Source organism: Manis pentadactyla, chromosome 14 (genome assembly GCF_030020395.1).
Source record: "Manis pentadactyla isolate mManPen7 chromosome 14, mManPen7.hap1, whole genome shotgun sequence".
Taxonomy (NCBI): domain Eukaryota; kingdom Metazoa; phylum Chordata; class Mammalia; order Pholidota; family Manidae; genus Manis; species Manis pentadactyla.
The window spans coordinates 20,988,976-21,007,102 of NC_080032.1; the positions used below are offsets into that span (position 1 = coordinate 20,988,976).

The following is an 18,127-nucleotide window of genomic DNA, read 5'->3' on the forward strand; positions in this document are numbered from 1 at the left end:
TAGCATTTTGCAAATTCAGTGTTTGGAAGCTTAGCTAGTTCTTAGGGGGAATAAAACTGCATCACAAAGAAAATCATTCACTCAAGATCACAGCCCCTTAACTGCTCCTCAGAGTCAAAGCAAATGGGTAGATGCAAAGCATACGTGCAATGCGATCCAATCATCAGTTGGTACTTTTCTTCAGAAGCTTTTCATTTATAAGATGACCAAGTTGAATAAACCCTTAGCTTTCTGTTCACAATTGATTTGTTATGGGGACTCCTGCTTTGTCTTCAATCTCCAGATTTCCTTGGGATTTTTTTCTTACAAGTAGAAACTATAGAACTAGAAAGCTCTTTCATGACATGTCAAAGACAAGATACTGCCATTGCCCTCTAACATACAGTCTGGCATCTCAGGAAGGATTGTGGGGAACTAAGCATCTCCAGGCCACCAGTGTATACAGCACCTCTTCTGAAACCCTAGAAACCTAAACACCACAAATACAGTATAAAAACTCAGCAGAGGTCCTGCACACATGGAAAATCACATTCCCCTGTGAGAGACACCATATGCACCTCTTCCTAACTCATCTCATTTGGAATTGGTGGTCTAATTTCTGTCTGTCTTTCCTACTTTGTCTGGGCACTTTGCACTTTCAGCAATGCTCACCCAAGTATAATTAACTGTCCGCTGGCTTGTACAAGGCCAAGCTTCCCTGCTGGAATCACTAGCAATCTGCTTTGGTCACTGTTTAGTTCCAGCGTCCAGTACAGATGCCAGTGCCTGGCATTTTGAAGGTGTTCACTGTTTGTTGAATGGGTAGATGACTGGTCTAACCAATGAAACCAGATGAATCTGATTATATGCATTTACTCAGCTGACACTGAAAGGGGGGCAATAGTATTTTTTTTTTACAGTGTAAATAAGTAACACAAATCACTCCTTTCAACAGAGAATAGCTACCTGTTTTGTTATTTATAAGATGATTTCTTGCTGCCAATGCTTTGCAGTGCTGTCAGAAGCAGCAAATGGCCTCGTTTGTATGTAGCCTAAATCTACTCCAAGGAGAAGAGCTGAGGTCCTATAGCATATGACTTACTCTTTCTACAAGATTCCTTTACCATGTCCTCATATCCCCACCCGATACTATTTACATTCAGTGCTGTATGTATTCTAACCATTTCCTGTATATTTTACCATACTTCTTATGTGTTACTTACTCATAAGTTCTTCCAAACAATAATCCCTTTCTGTCTCCCAAAGCTATTCACAGAGTAGGCACTCAAATGCTTCGGGAACTGATTCATTCATTCTTTATTCCATTACCTCCTGCAGAACTGCTAAATGTCAGCATTTTGCCAGTGTAAGAGGTTGAGTGACCTATAATCCCAATTTCTCCTAGACATTTCTGATGAAGTAAATGACAAATACCATAATATAAGAAAATGGTTTTATTCCTAATTTTTAGTTCCCATACAGTTTACAAATACATTTTTACTCTGGTAATACAGCTTTGCAACTAGCAACGCAGTTGAACTAACACCCATAAATACAGGTGGGGAGACAATTAACATCCGCTAATGTTTCTCTACATAAACTATTCTTTTAATGTCATTTTTTTAAAAAATTGCAAATAGACTACATAATATACGTGGGCAAAAGGCAATTAAGTGAATCTCTTGAAACACTAAAAGTATAATAAACAGTGCATATTATCAACATTTACATGATTCACATCAAAATGATGACATCCTAAAACGTACTCCTTTTAAAGGATAGATTTATCAATAAAATATTACATATCTTTTAATACTCTGGTACAATACTTCATATACTGCAGTAAAATTAAATGTAGGTCTAGTCATCAGCTTAATAAAGGATCCTTTCCCGTTAGCTTTTATTAATAAAAGAATCACAATTAAGTCATAAATAAACAGGCAAATTATTAATTACATGATTTGAGGTTTAGGATGAAAACTTGTAAAAATTAATTTGATATACAGCAAAGTTATACAACACACTAAAGCCAACTGTTTAATATTTTTGCCTTGGGTGAACATAAGGAAAAAGGAACAAACTTTTTAATGATGGAAGATACAATAAACTACATTTTGGATCTTGTTTTTCAAGAGGAAGAGGGAAAAAGATTTCAACTAAAGGAAGGGCTAATACAGATCCTAATAAAGGCATCTGAAAATCAGGGGGGCCGTGTGCTTGCTATATAAAACTTTATTCCCCAAACAATATACATTAAACAAAAACTGCACTGGGTTTGTACTCACAGCTATAGGCTAAATTTCCCTTTTGGATTAATAAGCTACAACAAAACACTTCACAATTGCAGACTTTTCCATACTCTCCTGAACTAGAAATAACCCAGAACATTATATTAGCTCTTAAAATCTCCAGTAAAATAACCCCTAGAAATAACTTTGATGATTTTCTTGGCTGTTCCAAAGCAACTAGGCTCCACAGAGAATGCACACACCAAGAAAGTCAGGCATCTGGTTCCTCATCCCCGTTAGCCACATTTGGAAACTCATTGACTTCAACAGGAGAGATGACCATAGTTTTCAGGAGGCCCACATACTGGATATGAGGTGTCTTTATATATTTTTTTAAAGTCTGTTTAGACTCTGAAATTTGGCTTAAAAAAAAATACCACATGCCCGATAATTTTGTCATCCCAAATATAAAATCCTACGCTTATAATTTTAAAATACTCAGCCAGCTATGCGATATTGTGCAAATTTAATGTCTACCAGCAACCCAGACAAAGACTGCATGCATGTAGCTATCACTCCTCTTCCAGGTAACCCAATTCTGCTACTATTGACTGTTCTGGCCCTGGGCCCTCTGACTTCCTCAAAAACCACCTCTTTGGAACTTTCATTTCCACTATTTTTTTAAATCCCACACCTACAGCTCCCCCATCTCCACAGCCTGCCTCTCTGCCTGATTCCATCCTGCATAGAGTATCTCCTCTGAGAACCTGCAATCACCTTTTTACCGAACACGACAAACCTTAGCAACCTAGAGACTATCATAATCTTGTCTTGGCCTAAGTTAATATAACATGATGGTTTGCTGACTTCGTGGAGGGAAATGTAAATGAAATCAATGTCCTGCAACAAACAAAGCTGGCCAAGATCAGGTGTTTCTGTTCCAAGTGCAAAAATCACTGATCCTAAGCTATAGGCAGAGATGTTAACGCAGCATACATCTGTATAATCAAACCCTTGTATGCTGGTGAAACTTTGCCCCCAAAGTCCACAGTCAAAACATTACCACAAAATCAAGGCAAAATAGAAAATCATTCAATGTGGCAATGCAATAAAAATAACAGGATCCAAGATCCTTGTAAAATACTGAACTGTAATCTCTTTCTTTACAGGCTTGACAAGAAGACAGTAGTCATTTACATTCCTCTTAGAAGGTAATTACCTTCGGGCCACACCTGTGTTCTAAAGCAATTTCTAAGTTCAATGGAAAAGGAGGGGTTGTCAAGGTACATTTTGTCTGTGAAAATGGCAGCCACTGCTCTCCCCAACTCCCTCAGGGCTTCAAGGGAGGGAAAGACCTCAGAAAGGAACTGCTTCCATGAGTGGATAGAGTCCTTCCTTTTGGAAGAATCCTGAACAGCAAAGCTGCTGTGGCATTTTGTTACCTTTACAAAGTCAACCAATGATACTTAAATTGAAATACACTCACTGAATGATAATTCAACACACAGGGCAAAGAGGATGTCTTTGGAGAAGGCACTTCAGGTAGAACGTTAGCAAATCTTACTGCTTGGTTAAAACAAAACTGAGCTACTGGAAATTCACTGTGACTAGCAGCCTGGTTCATACCTCCTTCTCCCCACAGTCTGGTCATGTCCATGTACAGAGCTGGCCTGGACCAGGGGCAGGTGAGCATGGCATGCACCACCACCTGTAGGTGCCCTGGAGACTGGGCGCTACTGCTTTCAAATGCCCTGCTCTCTTAAACACACCCTCCCTTATGAGACCAGTTTCCCCAAGTGATGGTTCAGAAAACATGCTCAAAGGCAGCAAACAGGGAGTTTTCTGAGGGGCCCCTATTTCTCTGTCTGACTTCCCACTGCCATCAGCTACCATAAGCAGCTTCAGCTTCCCAAGGTCACTAGCAGCTTCCACTTTTGCTAACTCTAGCTGTTTTCCCATGGTGCTGGTTCTGACAGTCTGTTACATGGGGTCCCCAGTGAACCACACCTCCACTTCATGCCCTCAAGCATCCGCCCTTCCTGAATCTGGGCTGGGCCGTGACTTCAGTCAATAGAGGGCAGAAGCGATGTTGACAGTTCTGGGGTTAAGTCTTATGAAGGCCTGGCCACTACAGCTTTGAACCCTTGGGAGCTGCCTTGTAGGCGGTCCAGCTACCCTGCTGGTGAGGCCACATGGAGAAGGGAAGACCTGAGGGCCACATGCAGAGAGATAGGCCCGGCCATCCCCAAGTCTCGGCCAGCCTGCTGACCACCCTGAGGGGCACCAGCACGACAAGGAGAGTGACAGCCCAGCAGAGTCCAGCCCAGACTGAAGAACAGTGAGAAGAAAAACAAAAGAATTACTGTTTTAAGCCACTAAGTTTTGGGGTGTTTGTCAGCAACAACTGAAAACCAAACACTGGTTATCCACAGATGCATTTTCTCCCCCTAAACACAAGACAATTACTCAAATGAAAAAAGAAATATGGCAAACATTTTCCCACCACAACCTTCGCGATCAACAGGCTGAATGGTAATTGGTCATCTGCTAAAAAGAAAACACACCTTTTATCCTAAGTTTCACATCTTTTCCCATGATTTTTTAATGGCAGTGCAAAGGTAGACAGTCAACTCCTGATGGTCTGGGGCACTGGCTTAATGATCATTTAGCCAAATAAAAAAGAGGCCATCAAAATGAATCATCCACCTCTGGAGAAGTAATGATAAATGGAATTGTTGTCACTTCTATAGGATGTTGTTGCTTCACTTTCCCAGATCATTTTTTCCTCTTACAAGTACCCTATCATCCCCCATAAAGACAAAAGTAATTGAATTTTTAAGGTTATAAAGAGAAATTAAAAATGCCAAGTAGAATTTCAATCACCATCACCTGTAAGATATAGAGCACAATTTAACTGTTTCAATTTTAAATAAAATTCTATAAAATAGAACATTGTCTACATTGTAGAGATGACTTATTCATATCTGAGGAAATGAGTAGTTGGTAATCAGGTGTTGTTGAGTTAGAATACAATGGTCTTTAAAAGGTCTCGAATTTTGCTTATCAAAAGGTGGTCGACCACACCACAAGCCTCCCAAATCCAAACTAGTTTCCTCACAGACTTCTTGCAGCTGTTCTTGATCCTTTTAGGGGGATGGTGAAAGTCCACATCTGGGAAAGAAAGAAGTTAGAACTTTAAAGAGCATACATCTAAAAGTTTGTCAAGGCATTAAACTAACTTAAATCAGATTTAAAGCTTTTAAATATACTACCCATCAAAATGGGAATTTCAACAAGAAATAATGAAACTGTGAGTTTTCTAATTTGTCTCTTAAATATACATCACCTACTTGGGAGACTGTCTAAAAAGGGGATTGACAGGGAGGAGACATATAAGGGAGATGAATTCCCGGCGAGAGAGAGGGACAGGATGTGGAGCCGAGCCAGTCAGGGGCCAAGTGGAAAGAGAACTCAGGCCCCTGGACTCCAACCATCCAGTGCTCTGTCCCCATGCTCCCCAGATCCTTACAGGTCAGCTCCCAGCAGAGCCCGGTTAACCGACTCCAACGCACACTGGGGGACAATGAACCTGCTCTTCATCTCCCAACACCAACCATTTCTCTCTAATAACTGCTGGCCTCGCCCCTCACAGAATTAACTCTGTACTTGGTCTCAAAGCTGAATGAACTCTAAAATCAATTCAGCTTGGAAAAAAGAAGTTCAGGGAGAGGGAAAAGGGAGGCTAGTTGGTGAAATTCACTTACGGTACACTTGGCTAAAACAACTCACAAATTATGTCTGTTTAAAAATACCACAAGTGATATAAACAACTGACAGAGCACTTCCATTTAAATACCGATTTCTGTGCTGAAGTCTTGGTAGGACCTCTCATCTGAAACTTTTCTGCTGTTGCATCAGACCCACGTTTTCATACACTCTGGCATTATCTTCTCTCATTCTGAAAAAAAAAAAAAGAAGGCATTAACAAAGATACAGAACATGTTCAAACTCACACGATACTTATAAAGGATATACTACATTCTTTGGAGACCAGATACGGTGCAGACACAGATCCTGCCCCAAGGAGCTAGCATTCCAGGGTTGGCTATAAGACATCAACATACAGCAATATAAAGTTCAAAGTGAAATAGGAGCCTCAGCCACTGTGTCCTCTGGGGACCAGAGGAGAGTGAGTTGTTTTCCATGCAGGCAGAGCAAATTTGGCCTATACAATGAGGCTTTTGAGTTAGACCTTGAAGGAGGGTGGGACATGCACATACAGAAGGACAAGTATTAGTTTCAAGCACAGAGATCTGAATGGCAGGAGTTCCAAGAGTGGGGGAAATGGAGCAGTAGGGCAGGGACTGTCGCTTCAGCCGGCACCGAGTCCAGCTACATGAAGGGGAACAGTGAACATGAAACTCAACAGATGGTGGGCTCTAAATGCCTCGGAGCTCAGACTCTGTTTTGCTGAGCAGGGAGCCGAGAGCGGAGATCAACGCAGTATGAGGGGACGAGGAACACAGCAGCTGTGGGAACCAGTCTATGAGAGGCAACAAGGAGAAAGGGCTTGGAGCCCAGGGTATCTTGGGGTCTGCACACTGTAAGGGGACAGTGGGAATGAAGAGGCACAGAACCTGTTAGTCACTGGCAGACCACTTGTAATATGGGAGTTGTGAGAGCTGATTCTGTTGTGCCAGCATGCACGGAAAGCTTTCTGGCAAGGACTCAGAGACCTGCCATGCTGGCTGCACTGCAAATTACTGCAGATAGCAATTTAAAACATCAACGTTCCTCGTCAGTCCTCTGGGAAAGAAAAAACCAGCAAAGGGAAGAGGCAACTTGGTGAAGAGAATACTTTTGCTTCATCATTTCATTTCAATGTTAAATAGAAAGCAAATGTAAACATGAGCCTCGTATATACTATCTAAGATGTTTATACAGAGTACTGAAGCCAGCAGGGGTTTATAAACCCCACATCAGAAGCAGATAGAGATGAGACTCTTACAGGAAAATAAAAAGTAAATGTTATACCAGAAGCTGACTTTAGAATATACAGAAAAATAATAACTTACAGTTGCTAATCACATAAGTGATTTAACAAATGTTTTCCTATCAAGTTTTAGTTTAAACAAGGAGTGGGCAAAGTTTCCCTGTAAAGGACCAGAGGGTAATAATTTAGTCTCTGTGGGCCATACACAGTCTCTGTCATATATCATTCTTTGTGTGTGTGTATATTTTAATAACCCTTTAAAAACTATTGATGAGCTGTACAAAAACAGGCTATGGCCAGGATTTGGCCTCAGAGCAGTAGTTTGCTAACTCCTGATTTAAATGCCCAAAGTAGATTTCTGTCGACTGTGAAAAATCAACAGGTCAGGACTGGTCAGCTGGTTTAGTTTTACTTAGCCAAGAGTCTTAACACATGAAAAAGGTTGTTACTACCTCTGTAACAATCCTCACCCATCAAAAGAAAAATTAGATTCTTCTTAGAGAAGCACCACTTGGTATACTTAATAACCCAAACAATCTTATAGCTAGTGCAGCAACAAGACTTTTGTTTAGGCAAACTAAAATTGAGTTCAGATAGACACCAATATCCTCCCTGACAGGCTGGGCAACAATAATGCACACCAATGAAAGGAGAGTGCTGCAAAGCCTTACTGTTGTTGAAGCTTTACTGCTGGATTGTGTTCAGGTAAAATGCATGTCCTTCAGTACTACTTACTCTGCACAGGATGGTGTTGGGGTACAAGGTGGGAGGGGACTCTGATCTCCACTCGTCTGGTCCGTTAGGGAATACTTAATATTTGTATATTCGTGCCCTTTCCTCTTACTTTTCTGAAATATGAAAATTGCATATATGAGGAACTGTGCCTTCTCTCAAGGGAAAAAAACAAAAAATACATATCACAACAAAGAGAGAAAGAGGCCAACAGACAGCTTGGACCTTGAATACCGATTTGTTGACCAAATGCTACAGGATTCAACTCCTCGATGGAAACACACCTATGGGTGAAAAGTACTTTTGAACCATACAATTCAAAAGCAGAGTCATGCATTAACGAGATGCTGCATTAAACCAAAGGCACCTGTTTCTGAGCTGAGACAGAATTCACACATTTTTTGTCACATTAGCATGTAATCATTTCATAGTTCATTTACAACACATTTAATGATTTTCAGGTAAACAGCTGGGAAAAGAGATTCAGAAATAAATTCATTCCAGGGAGAAATGGCACACAGGTACAAAAGATGGTAACACTCTTATAAAAAATAATAATACACTTTATTGTATCTTCCCCATCCCCCACCTCCACCTTGGAAAAGACCCTAGCACCTTTAAAATTTTATTTTTGGCTCTAATGATACTCTGAAAAAATGGCAAAGAAAATGAGTAGAATGTAATCTCATTTCAGATGCAGGGTGAACCGCATTTGGTAGGATCCCCCCTCTTAGCAGCAGATTGATCACTCTTTACTCTTAAATTCATGTAGAAATAACCAACTCCGACAATCTAATCTATCAAATGGTTATCATCATTATAAAAATAGCATTGCCTTCATTCTAAGAGTATTCAAGAAACAGCAAATATTAGAAAAAGTATCTGTATAAATACTGGCCCACAGTGACTGTCACTCACTGCTGGTGAGGGTAAACTGGCACCATCACTCTGAGCACAATTAGTAGTGGCCGTGCTGAATAGTCAGTACCTAGTAATAATGAAAAGGCATGTATCTTACAACCTCGAACTTCTACTTCTTGAGAAACTCACACACATAAGCCTAAAGGAGCTATACAAGGATATCCAGTGACCTATTCTTAATAATGTCTACCAAGAGAACAAACAAATGTGATGTGTTCTTATCGTAAAATAATATGCAACAGTGAAGAGAGCAACAAAAAGTGTGTGTGTGAGTGGGGTGTGTGTGTGTGTGTATCAAAATAGATTTCATAAAGTGAAGTAGAAAAACACAAGTTGCAAACAATCAAACCATCTGGTTAAACATTCTAAACAAATAAAACGTTATATATTGTATACAGATATCTGGATTTGTGTCTTAAAATACAGAAAAATGAAAGACGTGGAGGCTGGCTATGGCCTTGGGGTTTCCAGGGTGGGAATGAAGGGTGGACCTGGGGGTGGGGACTGAAGGGAACCTTTGCTGCACCTGTTGTCACACTTAATTGCTGTTACAAAAAGAAAAAGACCTGAAAGAAATGTGACAAAACAAAACGGTCAGTTACAGGTGTGGTACTGTATTGTAAAATTTTTCGAAACAAAACATAAAACGGAGAAGAAATTTAAATCTACTGGTGAAGTTTCTTTTTACTCTCCTTACTGAAAACTCACCACCAAAGACAACCACTAATAAAAAGTAGAAATTCTTAATGCACATAAAACAAGGCACTGCTATAACTCCCATCTATAAGCTGTAAAGCATCTCTGCTCTAATGCTGTGCAAGCTGGACCAAAATGAAGAGGAAGCTGAGAATGGACACAGATCCATTTAGACTGCAGCAGGAAGAAGAGCCCCCCGAATGTCATCTCACAACAGTGAAAGGCCTGGGGCATGGCGAGTTATCCTTCCCACATAAAACCAGCGTTCTGACATTTTTAAGCATGCAAAGACTTGGAACACAGTATCCTTTTTAAAAAAAAATAACACTAGATAAGAAATATAGCCAACAAAGATAAATAAAAATAAAAATAAAAAATTCAGAGAAAGAGAAGTCATGATAAAGGGACTGGACAACCAATTTAAATACATCATTAACACTAAACAGCTGTGGCAATTACAGATAGAAATGTCATAAACCATGTTAATAAGCAGGCGGTTAAAGAAAAATGTGCTAATTCTTTCACAGATGGAGTTAAATATCAATTATTATAATTAAAACAGTTAACATTTTCTAATGTTAACTCACTTTGTGCCAGGCACTATTTGAATATATTATCTCATTTAAATCCTCATAACAACCTTTTTAAATAGACACCATTACTAACCTCATTTTATACATAGGGAAATATGCAATTTTTACATCATACCCTTAAAACATGGGCTGGCAAACTAACAACTAGTGGGACAAATCTAGCTTCAGGCTTTCTTGTAAGACTTGTGAGATAAGAATAGTTCTCTATCTCACACATTTAATTGGGTAGTTTTTACAGAGTTCCAAAAAAAAGGCATATATATATGCAAAGGAGAACAAATGTGGAACCTAGAAGATTTAGTCTGACCCTTTGTAGAAAAAGCTTGACATTTCACAGGCAGCTGCTTGCCCTCTGCCTCCCAGCGCTCTCTGCAGCCATTTGGAAAAGGAAGTGTCCTAAAGGACCGTAGAGTGACAAGACAGAATGTGCCTCTCTGTCCCTGGATGTCCCCATGGAGCAGAGCTGCTCTACACCCTTCTTCATTCCCAAATCACCTGCCAACTCAGGCCTTTATGTTCGAAGAGAAGTTAGCTTCTCTTATCTAAGACCGGATTATTGGGCCTCTGTTGAAGCAGCTCCACCAATTTATTAACTGATAAAGCAGTTGTTACAAAACTCACAGTCTAGGGAAGAGGCTGTGAAAAGGAAATCCAAGGAGAAAATGTTTGTTTACTTTATATAGTATTTTAATTTTTTTAAACAACTCATTTTAAAAACCTAAAGGACTTGTGACTAATCACCTTGGAGCAGCAGCCATAGATTTTTAGCACTGAAATACTGACTTAACATAAGAAACAATTTTTTTAAAGGTGCAATATAGTTCAAAATGAAGTTTAGCAGAAGAATTAGCAGAGAACACAGCTTATTTTAAAACTCAACCTGAAGTTTAAAAATCTTAGTTCATTTAAAAAAATAAAACTTGTAAATATACAATAAATAAACTGCAGCATAAACTTGCTTTCTAGTCAGTACCTTGGTGTGGTTAAAAAACACAATACATAGCATGAGATATATCCTCCTAACAAAATGTTAAGTGTACACTACAATATTGTTAACTCTACGCTATTGTTTACCGATTTTAGAACCTTCTCATCTTACATGATTGTAACTATACCCACTGAACAGCAACTCCCTATTTCTCCCACCCTACTAAATACTTTCTTGAAAAATCAGTATTTCTTTATGAAGTGATAATGAAAGAATTTTCTAATGAGGAATAATTAATACAAATGGGACAGGAATTACTTCAATGAATCAAAGGAAAAGCATAAACCTGTTGGAGCTTTTTTAGCTTATTTGGAAGAACAAGAAATAAAACTGATTCACAAATCAGATGAGTTTGTGTCTCAGTACTGTGACAGCTATAAGGCTGTCTTATAGCTGCAGACAAATTATCAGGGGACAGGGGGTTGTTTGGCTTTGTTTGTTTTTGGAGGGTGGAGGGAAATTTGTCTCTGAGCCCTAAGGAATGATCTGAAATGGATCTATCTTCCACCTGAATTACATGAAACAGAATATTTGTAAGCATTTTCCAGTATTTAAAATAAATCTTGTGGCTTTGCCAACGGACACACAAAGTTGTCCAAGACTGAGAGGAGGATTCAACCACAAGGCTCTAAAATCATCTGGCATCAAATTCCTTTCCATGTGAAGTAACTCCAGTCACATTCTTAAACTTTAAATTACAAAGCCCAAAAGCCAAGGAAGAGAGGGTAAAATGAAAATGCTCTTGTCTAGGTGACAGAGCGACAGGATTGCTTGTCCAGTGTGCTCTGGATTTAATCAGGATTACGAGCACTGTGACCCCCCCACACCTAATCACGTCACTGGCCCCACTTCTGCTTGTGCTGGCTGTCAGTCCCCACCTACAGTGTCCAAACTAGAATCAGTTCTCACCCGCCGATCCCCCTGCCACCGCTCAAGCCTACAGCCCACGCCTTCTTTATTTCCTTTATTTACTTATTTATTTTTAAACTTTTTATTTTAAAATAATTTTAGGTCTACATAGAGTTATATGAAATAATACAGAGAGATTACATAAATCCTTTACCCATTTTCCCCCAATGGTAAATCTGTGCACAACTATAGCACAATATTATTATTTTTTCAAAAAAGTGAAGTATAGTTGATATAAAATCTTATATTAGTTTCAAGTATACAACACATTAGTTCAACAGTTACCCATATTATTAAATCCTTCCCCCTCTAGTACAGCCTTATTTTTAAAATGAGAATCTTTTATGTCACTCCCCTGCTTCAAAAATCAATCCTCAGTGACTTCCCATTTCCCTTGGGATAAAGCCTAAAATCCTTAATATGGCCCACAAGTTCCACCCCTGCAAAATCTGACCTCTGCTTACTTTTCCACCCCACCAATCACACCCTGTAGCTCACTTTACTTCAGCCACACAGATTTATTACCATTTCAGTAACATGACTACTTACATAGTCCCAGTATTCGCCATGGTCCCTGGTACATAGTACGACCTACTTTAATGAATGCAGGAGTGAATGAACAAACGAACAAATGTGAAGAGGCCTTTTTATTGGACTGGGGAGGCTAAAGAAGATAAGTGAAGGAGCACAAGTCTGGGGAAACAAATAAAATATTCAGAACAAAATAGGCATGGCCGTATATGAATTCGAACTTTCCATCTGGTATAATATAAATTCCACGAGCCATGTCTATCTGGCTCTGTTATATCCTCAGCATATAATCAGTGTCTGGAACATGAAAGACACTCAAATATTTATTCAAGGAAAAATATCAAACAAAACATTTAACGAAATAGAAAAAGATGAATGGTAAGTGCCATAGCAGGTACACTTATGTGTTGCTGGAAACAACTTAAATTCAGCTAAACTACTGTGTCTCTATCCTTGCTCCAGTGCGATTACAGAATTTTTAAAGGTAACCTCTGTCCTATAGTATGATTCACTCAGGATACTGCCCAAGTCTCCACACTGCAGTTAAAAGGATGCTCCCTAGGGGATGTGGAATTATTTCCTTCAGAGAAGAGCTACCCATATGGTAAATATGATGCCCACAGGGGTACAGGTAAGAAATTGTGAAACTACTTTACATATATGCTAAGGCTGAGCAAATGAGTAAATGAACGACAGATCACAGAAGCCAGGTTTCTCCCAGTTAGAGAAGTTACAAATACACAAAAGGGAGGCTAGACTGCATGCTGCCGTACTGAATCAGTCAGGGACATCAGTATGGAGTCACATGTAGCTTACATATGTGTGTGTGTGTGTGTGTACATAGACATAGGCAGATATATATGTGTGTACAGGGACTAGTACGCAGACATTATTGCCTAGCTCTGTCCACTGAAGGGACCTCAATGCAGTAATACCCAGTAGCAATGAGCATATTCAACACCCAAAACTTCATTTCTAAATTCCAGTCTTAAATAAATAGAATCAGGCTCCATAGAAAAACAGCTAATTCTAGGACCAGGACAGGGAAAATGAAAGATGAGCCTGGACCATCTCATATGATGGAAAATAAGGAAGTGCACAAAAACAAAAGAACAGGGACAAGTCAGAGGGACACAGGAGCCAACCTGAAAAAGCCCCCAGTAGCCGAAGCTTTAACAATTTGGGCAACAAAATAAATAGCACAGCATTGGATTATAACCCCACATGCAAAATTAATATACGTGAGTTCATACTGATATAAATAATTCAATAAATAAATAGAAGGGACAAACTTTCCTTATAAAAGAATTCTAAATAAGTTATGTAGATACCACCTGTTCCAGGAGATGGAGTCTTTCTCCTATCTTTGCGTATGGTCTGCATGAAATGGCTCAATTCCAAAGAAGAGACTTAGGAAAGGGAAAAAGAGTCCTGGACAATGAGAGAGACCTGGCAGACACGACCTAAACCCAGTGGGAAAGGTGAACACCACTAGGCCTGATTGTCAGGTGCTCCCTGAGCAGTGAGAAGGGCACTTCACAACTCGCCTCTGTGCTACTCTTCCCCAAGCCCATCACCCCCATCCAGACAGGAGAAAACATCAGACACACCCAAAGTGAGGGGCATTCTGCTGGATACCTGACTAGTATTCTGCAAAGGTGTTGCGGTCATGAAAAACAAGCCAAGATTATGAAACTAGCACAGAGCAGAGAAGACTTGCAACTAAAATTCAAGGTGGGATCTTGGCCTGGAGCCTAAAGAACAGCCTAAGGACATTAATGGGAAAACTGGTGAAATCCAAATAAATTCTAGGGCTTTTAACAACAATATAGTGGGGTTAATTTTTTAGTTTTCATAAAGGTTCCTTAGTTATGTAAGATGTTAACATTAGGGGAAACTGGAATCAAGGTATATAGGAACTGTATACTACCTTTGTAACTTTTCTGTAAATCTAAAAATCATTCCAAAATTAAAAAATTACTTAAAAAAATATTGGAGGGAAATGGAAAGTTGAATATATATATATATATATATATATATATATATATAAAAGAGGTTATATACAGAGAGCTTGACTACAGCAGTACTGAATTAGCTAATTAGCAATTCAAAGAATGTTATACCAGTACAAACAAGCACATCCAGTACCCAGATGTGAGCTTTAAAATCCCACTCTTCAGTACAGAATCAGGGCCCCTGCAAAAATGGCTGGGAAAATGGCAAAGTACCAGATGAACCTAGATCATCTTGTCAAAAAGTGTAAGGAAATGCTCAAAAATGGGAACATAGCAAAAGGTCACAAGAACCAATGTGGAATAATTTAAGCAACAGAATAAATAATAGTAATGGATTATAATCCATTCTGATATAAATTGATAAATTAATACATAAAGAAGGGAAACTGGAAATCTCTTCCTTATAGTAGGCTCCCAACTAGTAAATGAGAAAAGGGGATGATGGAAACAGAAAGTCACCACTCGGCAGTTATCACAGGAGTAATTTTTCTGAGCAAGGATTATGAATACATGTAAAACTAGTAGGCACAAAGTACGATGAGAATAGCCTATATGGTCTCAAGTATCTACCTATAATAAATTAATTAAAGATATTAATTAAGAAGGGAAGTTAATATACAGTACAGAAATCTGACAGCCAACACCCTAAGAGATCCGAGTAACACCTCCCGTAGTGACACACACCAGCAGAGGGCGCTCCTGACCTGACGTGCTGACTACACAACGTACTGCTGTGACAGTGCGTTCAAAAAGGCATGACCTAAATCTACACAAGAGAACACATCAGAAAAATCCAGACTGGGGGGCATTCTACCAAATAACTGGCCCGAACTCTTAAAAAAGTCAAGGGCATAGGAGATAAAGACTTAAAAACTATTCCAGATTCAAGAAGACTGAAAATACCTGACAAGCAGATATACCGGAGAATCTGGACCACAGGAAGGGTATTAGGAGGGCAAATGGGCACACATGCTCTGTAGCTTAGAAAGCAGTTCTGCATTGATGTTAACTTCCTGATTTTGATATTTTACTATGGTCATGTAAGAGAATGGCCTTATTTCTAGGAAATACACATTGGAGTATATAGAGGCAAAGCGGCATAGCTGTTTGCAACTTACATATAGTTCATTTTAAAAATTATATCTATGTATATACGTATGTGTGTGTGTGTACAGATAGAGAATATGAATGAATGGTAAAGTCTGTTAAAATGTTAACACAGTAAAGGGAATTCCATATACTCTTTTTGAATATTAAAAAAAATTTTTTCTTAATATGGCAAATGGAAATTAACAAAGAAATCGACCTCCAAGTAAACAGCAGAGTGTGATAACTATTTATAAAAAACTTGAGAACTTTCTCAGGCTTGCTTCATTTGCATCTTCCCCTGGCCTCCCACCTCTGCTTTGGCATTTCCTCCTTCCCACCACTGTTTCCACTTCTCTACTTCCTTCCCTGCTGCTCTCCACCCGTTTGTCATTTCCTTTTTTTTTCATTTATCTCTTCTCAGAAAATTCTTTCACTCCCAAAGGTCCTTATCTCATCATAATTTTGGAAATGACTATATTTTAAAATAATTATCCTAGGTGAATTTTGCTCTTTGCTTAATTTAAAAGTCAGGTGGGTTTAATGTTTTTAACTCTATCACTTGAACACTCCAAGTGAAAGTACTTCTGACTTTACCAAGAAATTAGGTGGCAAGTTCCTACATTATTATTATAGGATATTATAGAGTTCCATTTTTAAAAATAAACAAGCCTATGCAGTTTTAAACTCCAAAGGCTCATATACCAAATAAGAGTTAATGTGCTTATCTACAGTTATCAAAACAATTTGGTACTGGCAAAAGAACAGACACATAGATCAATGGAACAGAATAGAAGGCCCAGATATAAACCCATACATATATGGTCAATTAATATATGATAAAGGGGCTATGAATACACATGTAAGAAAATGAAACTGGACTACTGTCTAACTCCATATGCAAAAATAAACTCAAAATGGCTCAAAGACCTGAATGTAAATTATGAAACCATAAAACTCTTAGATGAAAATACAGGAAAAAATCTCTTGAATATAAGCATGATCAGTTTTTTCCTGGACACATTTCCTCAGCAAGGGGAACAAAATAATAAATGAACAAGTGGGACTATATCAAACTAAAAAGCTTCAGTACAGAAAAGGACATCATCAGAAGAACAAAAAGGCATCCCACAATATGGGAGAATATATTCACAAATGACTCATCTGATAAGCGGTTAACATCCAAAATATATAAAGAACTCACACACCTCAACACCCAAAAAACAAATAACCTGATTAAAAAATGGAAAGAGGATCTAAACAGACACTTTTCCAAAGAAGAAATACAAATGGCCAACAGGCACATGAAAAGATGCTCCACATCACTAATCAGCAGGGAAATGCAAACTAAAAACACAATGAGGTATCACCTCACATCAGTTAGAATGTCAACTATTCAAAAGACAAGAAATAACAAATGCTGGCTAGGATGCAGAGAAATGCGAACCCTGTTGGAAGGAATGTAATAAATTGGGGTAACTTCTGTGGAAAGCAGTATGGAGGTTCCTCAAAAAACTAAAAATAGAAATACCATTTGACCCAGTAATTCCACTCCTAAGAAATTTATACAAAGAAAACAAAATCCCTGACTCTAAAAGATACATGCACTCCTGTGTTTATTGCCACACTATTTGCAATAGCCAAGATATGGAAGCAACCTAAGTGTCCATCAATAGGTGAATGGATAAAGATGTGGTATTTATACACAATGGAAAATTATTCAGCCATAAAAAGAAAAGAAATCCTCCCATTTGCAACAACATGGATGGATCTAGAGGACATTATGCTCAGTGAAATTAGCCAAGCAAATTAAGACAAATACCATATGATTTCACTTATTTGTGGGATATAAAAACAAAGCAAAAACAGGAGGAACAAAATAGCAGTAGACTCATAGACACTGAGAAGGGCTAGTGGTTACCATGGGGACAGGGTTGGGGCAAGGGGAAGAGGAGGGTGAAGGGGATAAAGGGGCACAGTAATTTGCAATCACAATATAAGTTGGTCACGGGGGACAGTAGTACAGCATGGAGGATACAGTCAATGATTCTACTACATCTTTCTATGTTGATAGATAGTAACCACAATAGAGGGGGTGAAGATTTAATAATATGGGCAACTGCTGAACCACTGTGTTACATATTTGAAACCAACATAAGATTGCATACCAACGATACTTCAAAATAAATTTTAAAAAAAGAATTAATGTGCTTATTTAGAACAATGCCGACAAGCACTGGCACCAAAAAAGAAAGAAAGAAAGAATGAATGAATGCAGGCATTCTTGGGTGGGATTACCAGGGACATTTGGTTTCTATATTCTGTAATACTTACATTGTTAAGGAACATGTTTTGCTTTTGTCTACCCCTCAGCCAACCCAAAAAGAGGCAGCAATAAATTTTTATTTTTTAAGTAGTTCCTAAATCCAAACTACAACTCCAGATTTAGGGCAGAG

General features: G+C 38.7%; 1 protein-coding gene across 1 annotated transcript in view; it reads right to left on the minus strand.

Moving 5' to 3' along the window:
* Positions 1–1,415: 1,415 nt before the first annotated feature.
* The window catches only part of PTPN11 (protein tyrosine phosphatase non-receptor type 11), a 75,614-nt gene continuing 58,902 nt past the window's right edge, over positions 1,416–18,127 (minus strand). Inside the window, exons 14-16 of the mRNA XM_036929227.2 lie at positions 7,936–8,048; positions 6,064–6,165; positions 1,416–5,378 (exon numbers count right to left, since the gene is read on the minus strand). Of these exons, the coding sequence (XP_036785122.1) occupies positions 6,096–6,165; positions 7,936–8,048 (183 nt within the window). The 3' untranslated portion in view covers positions 1,416–5,378; positions 6,064–6,095. The remainder of the gene's footprint in view (positions 5,379–6,063; positions 6,166–7,935; positions 8,049–18,127) is intronic.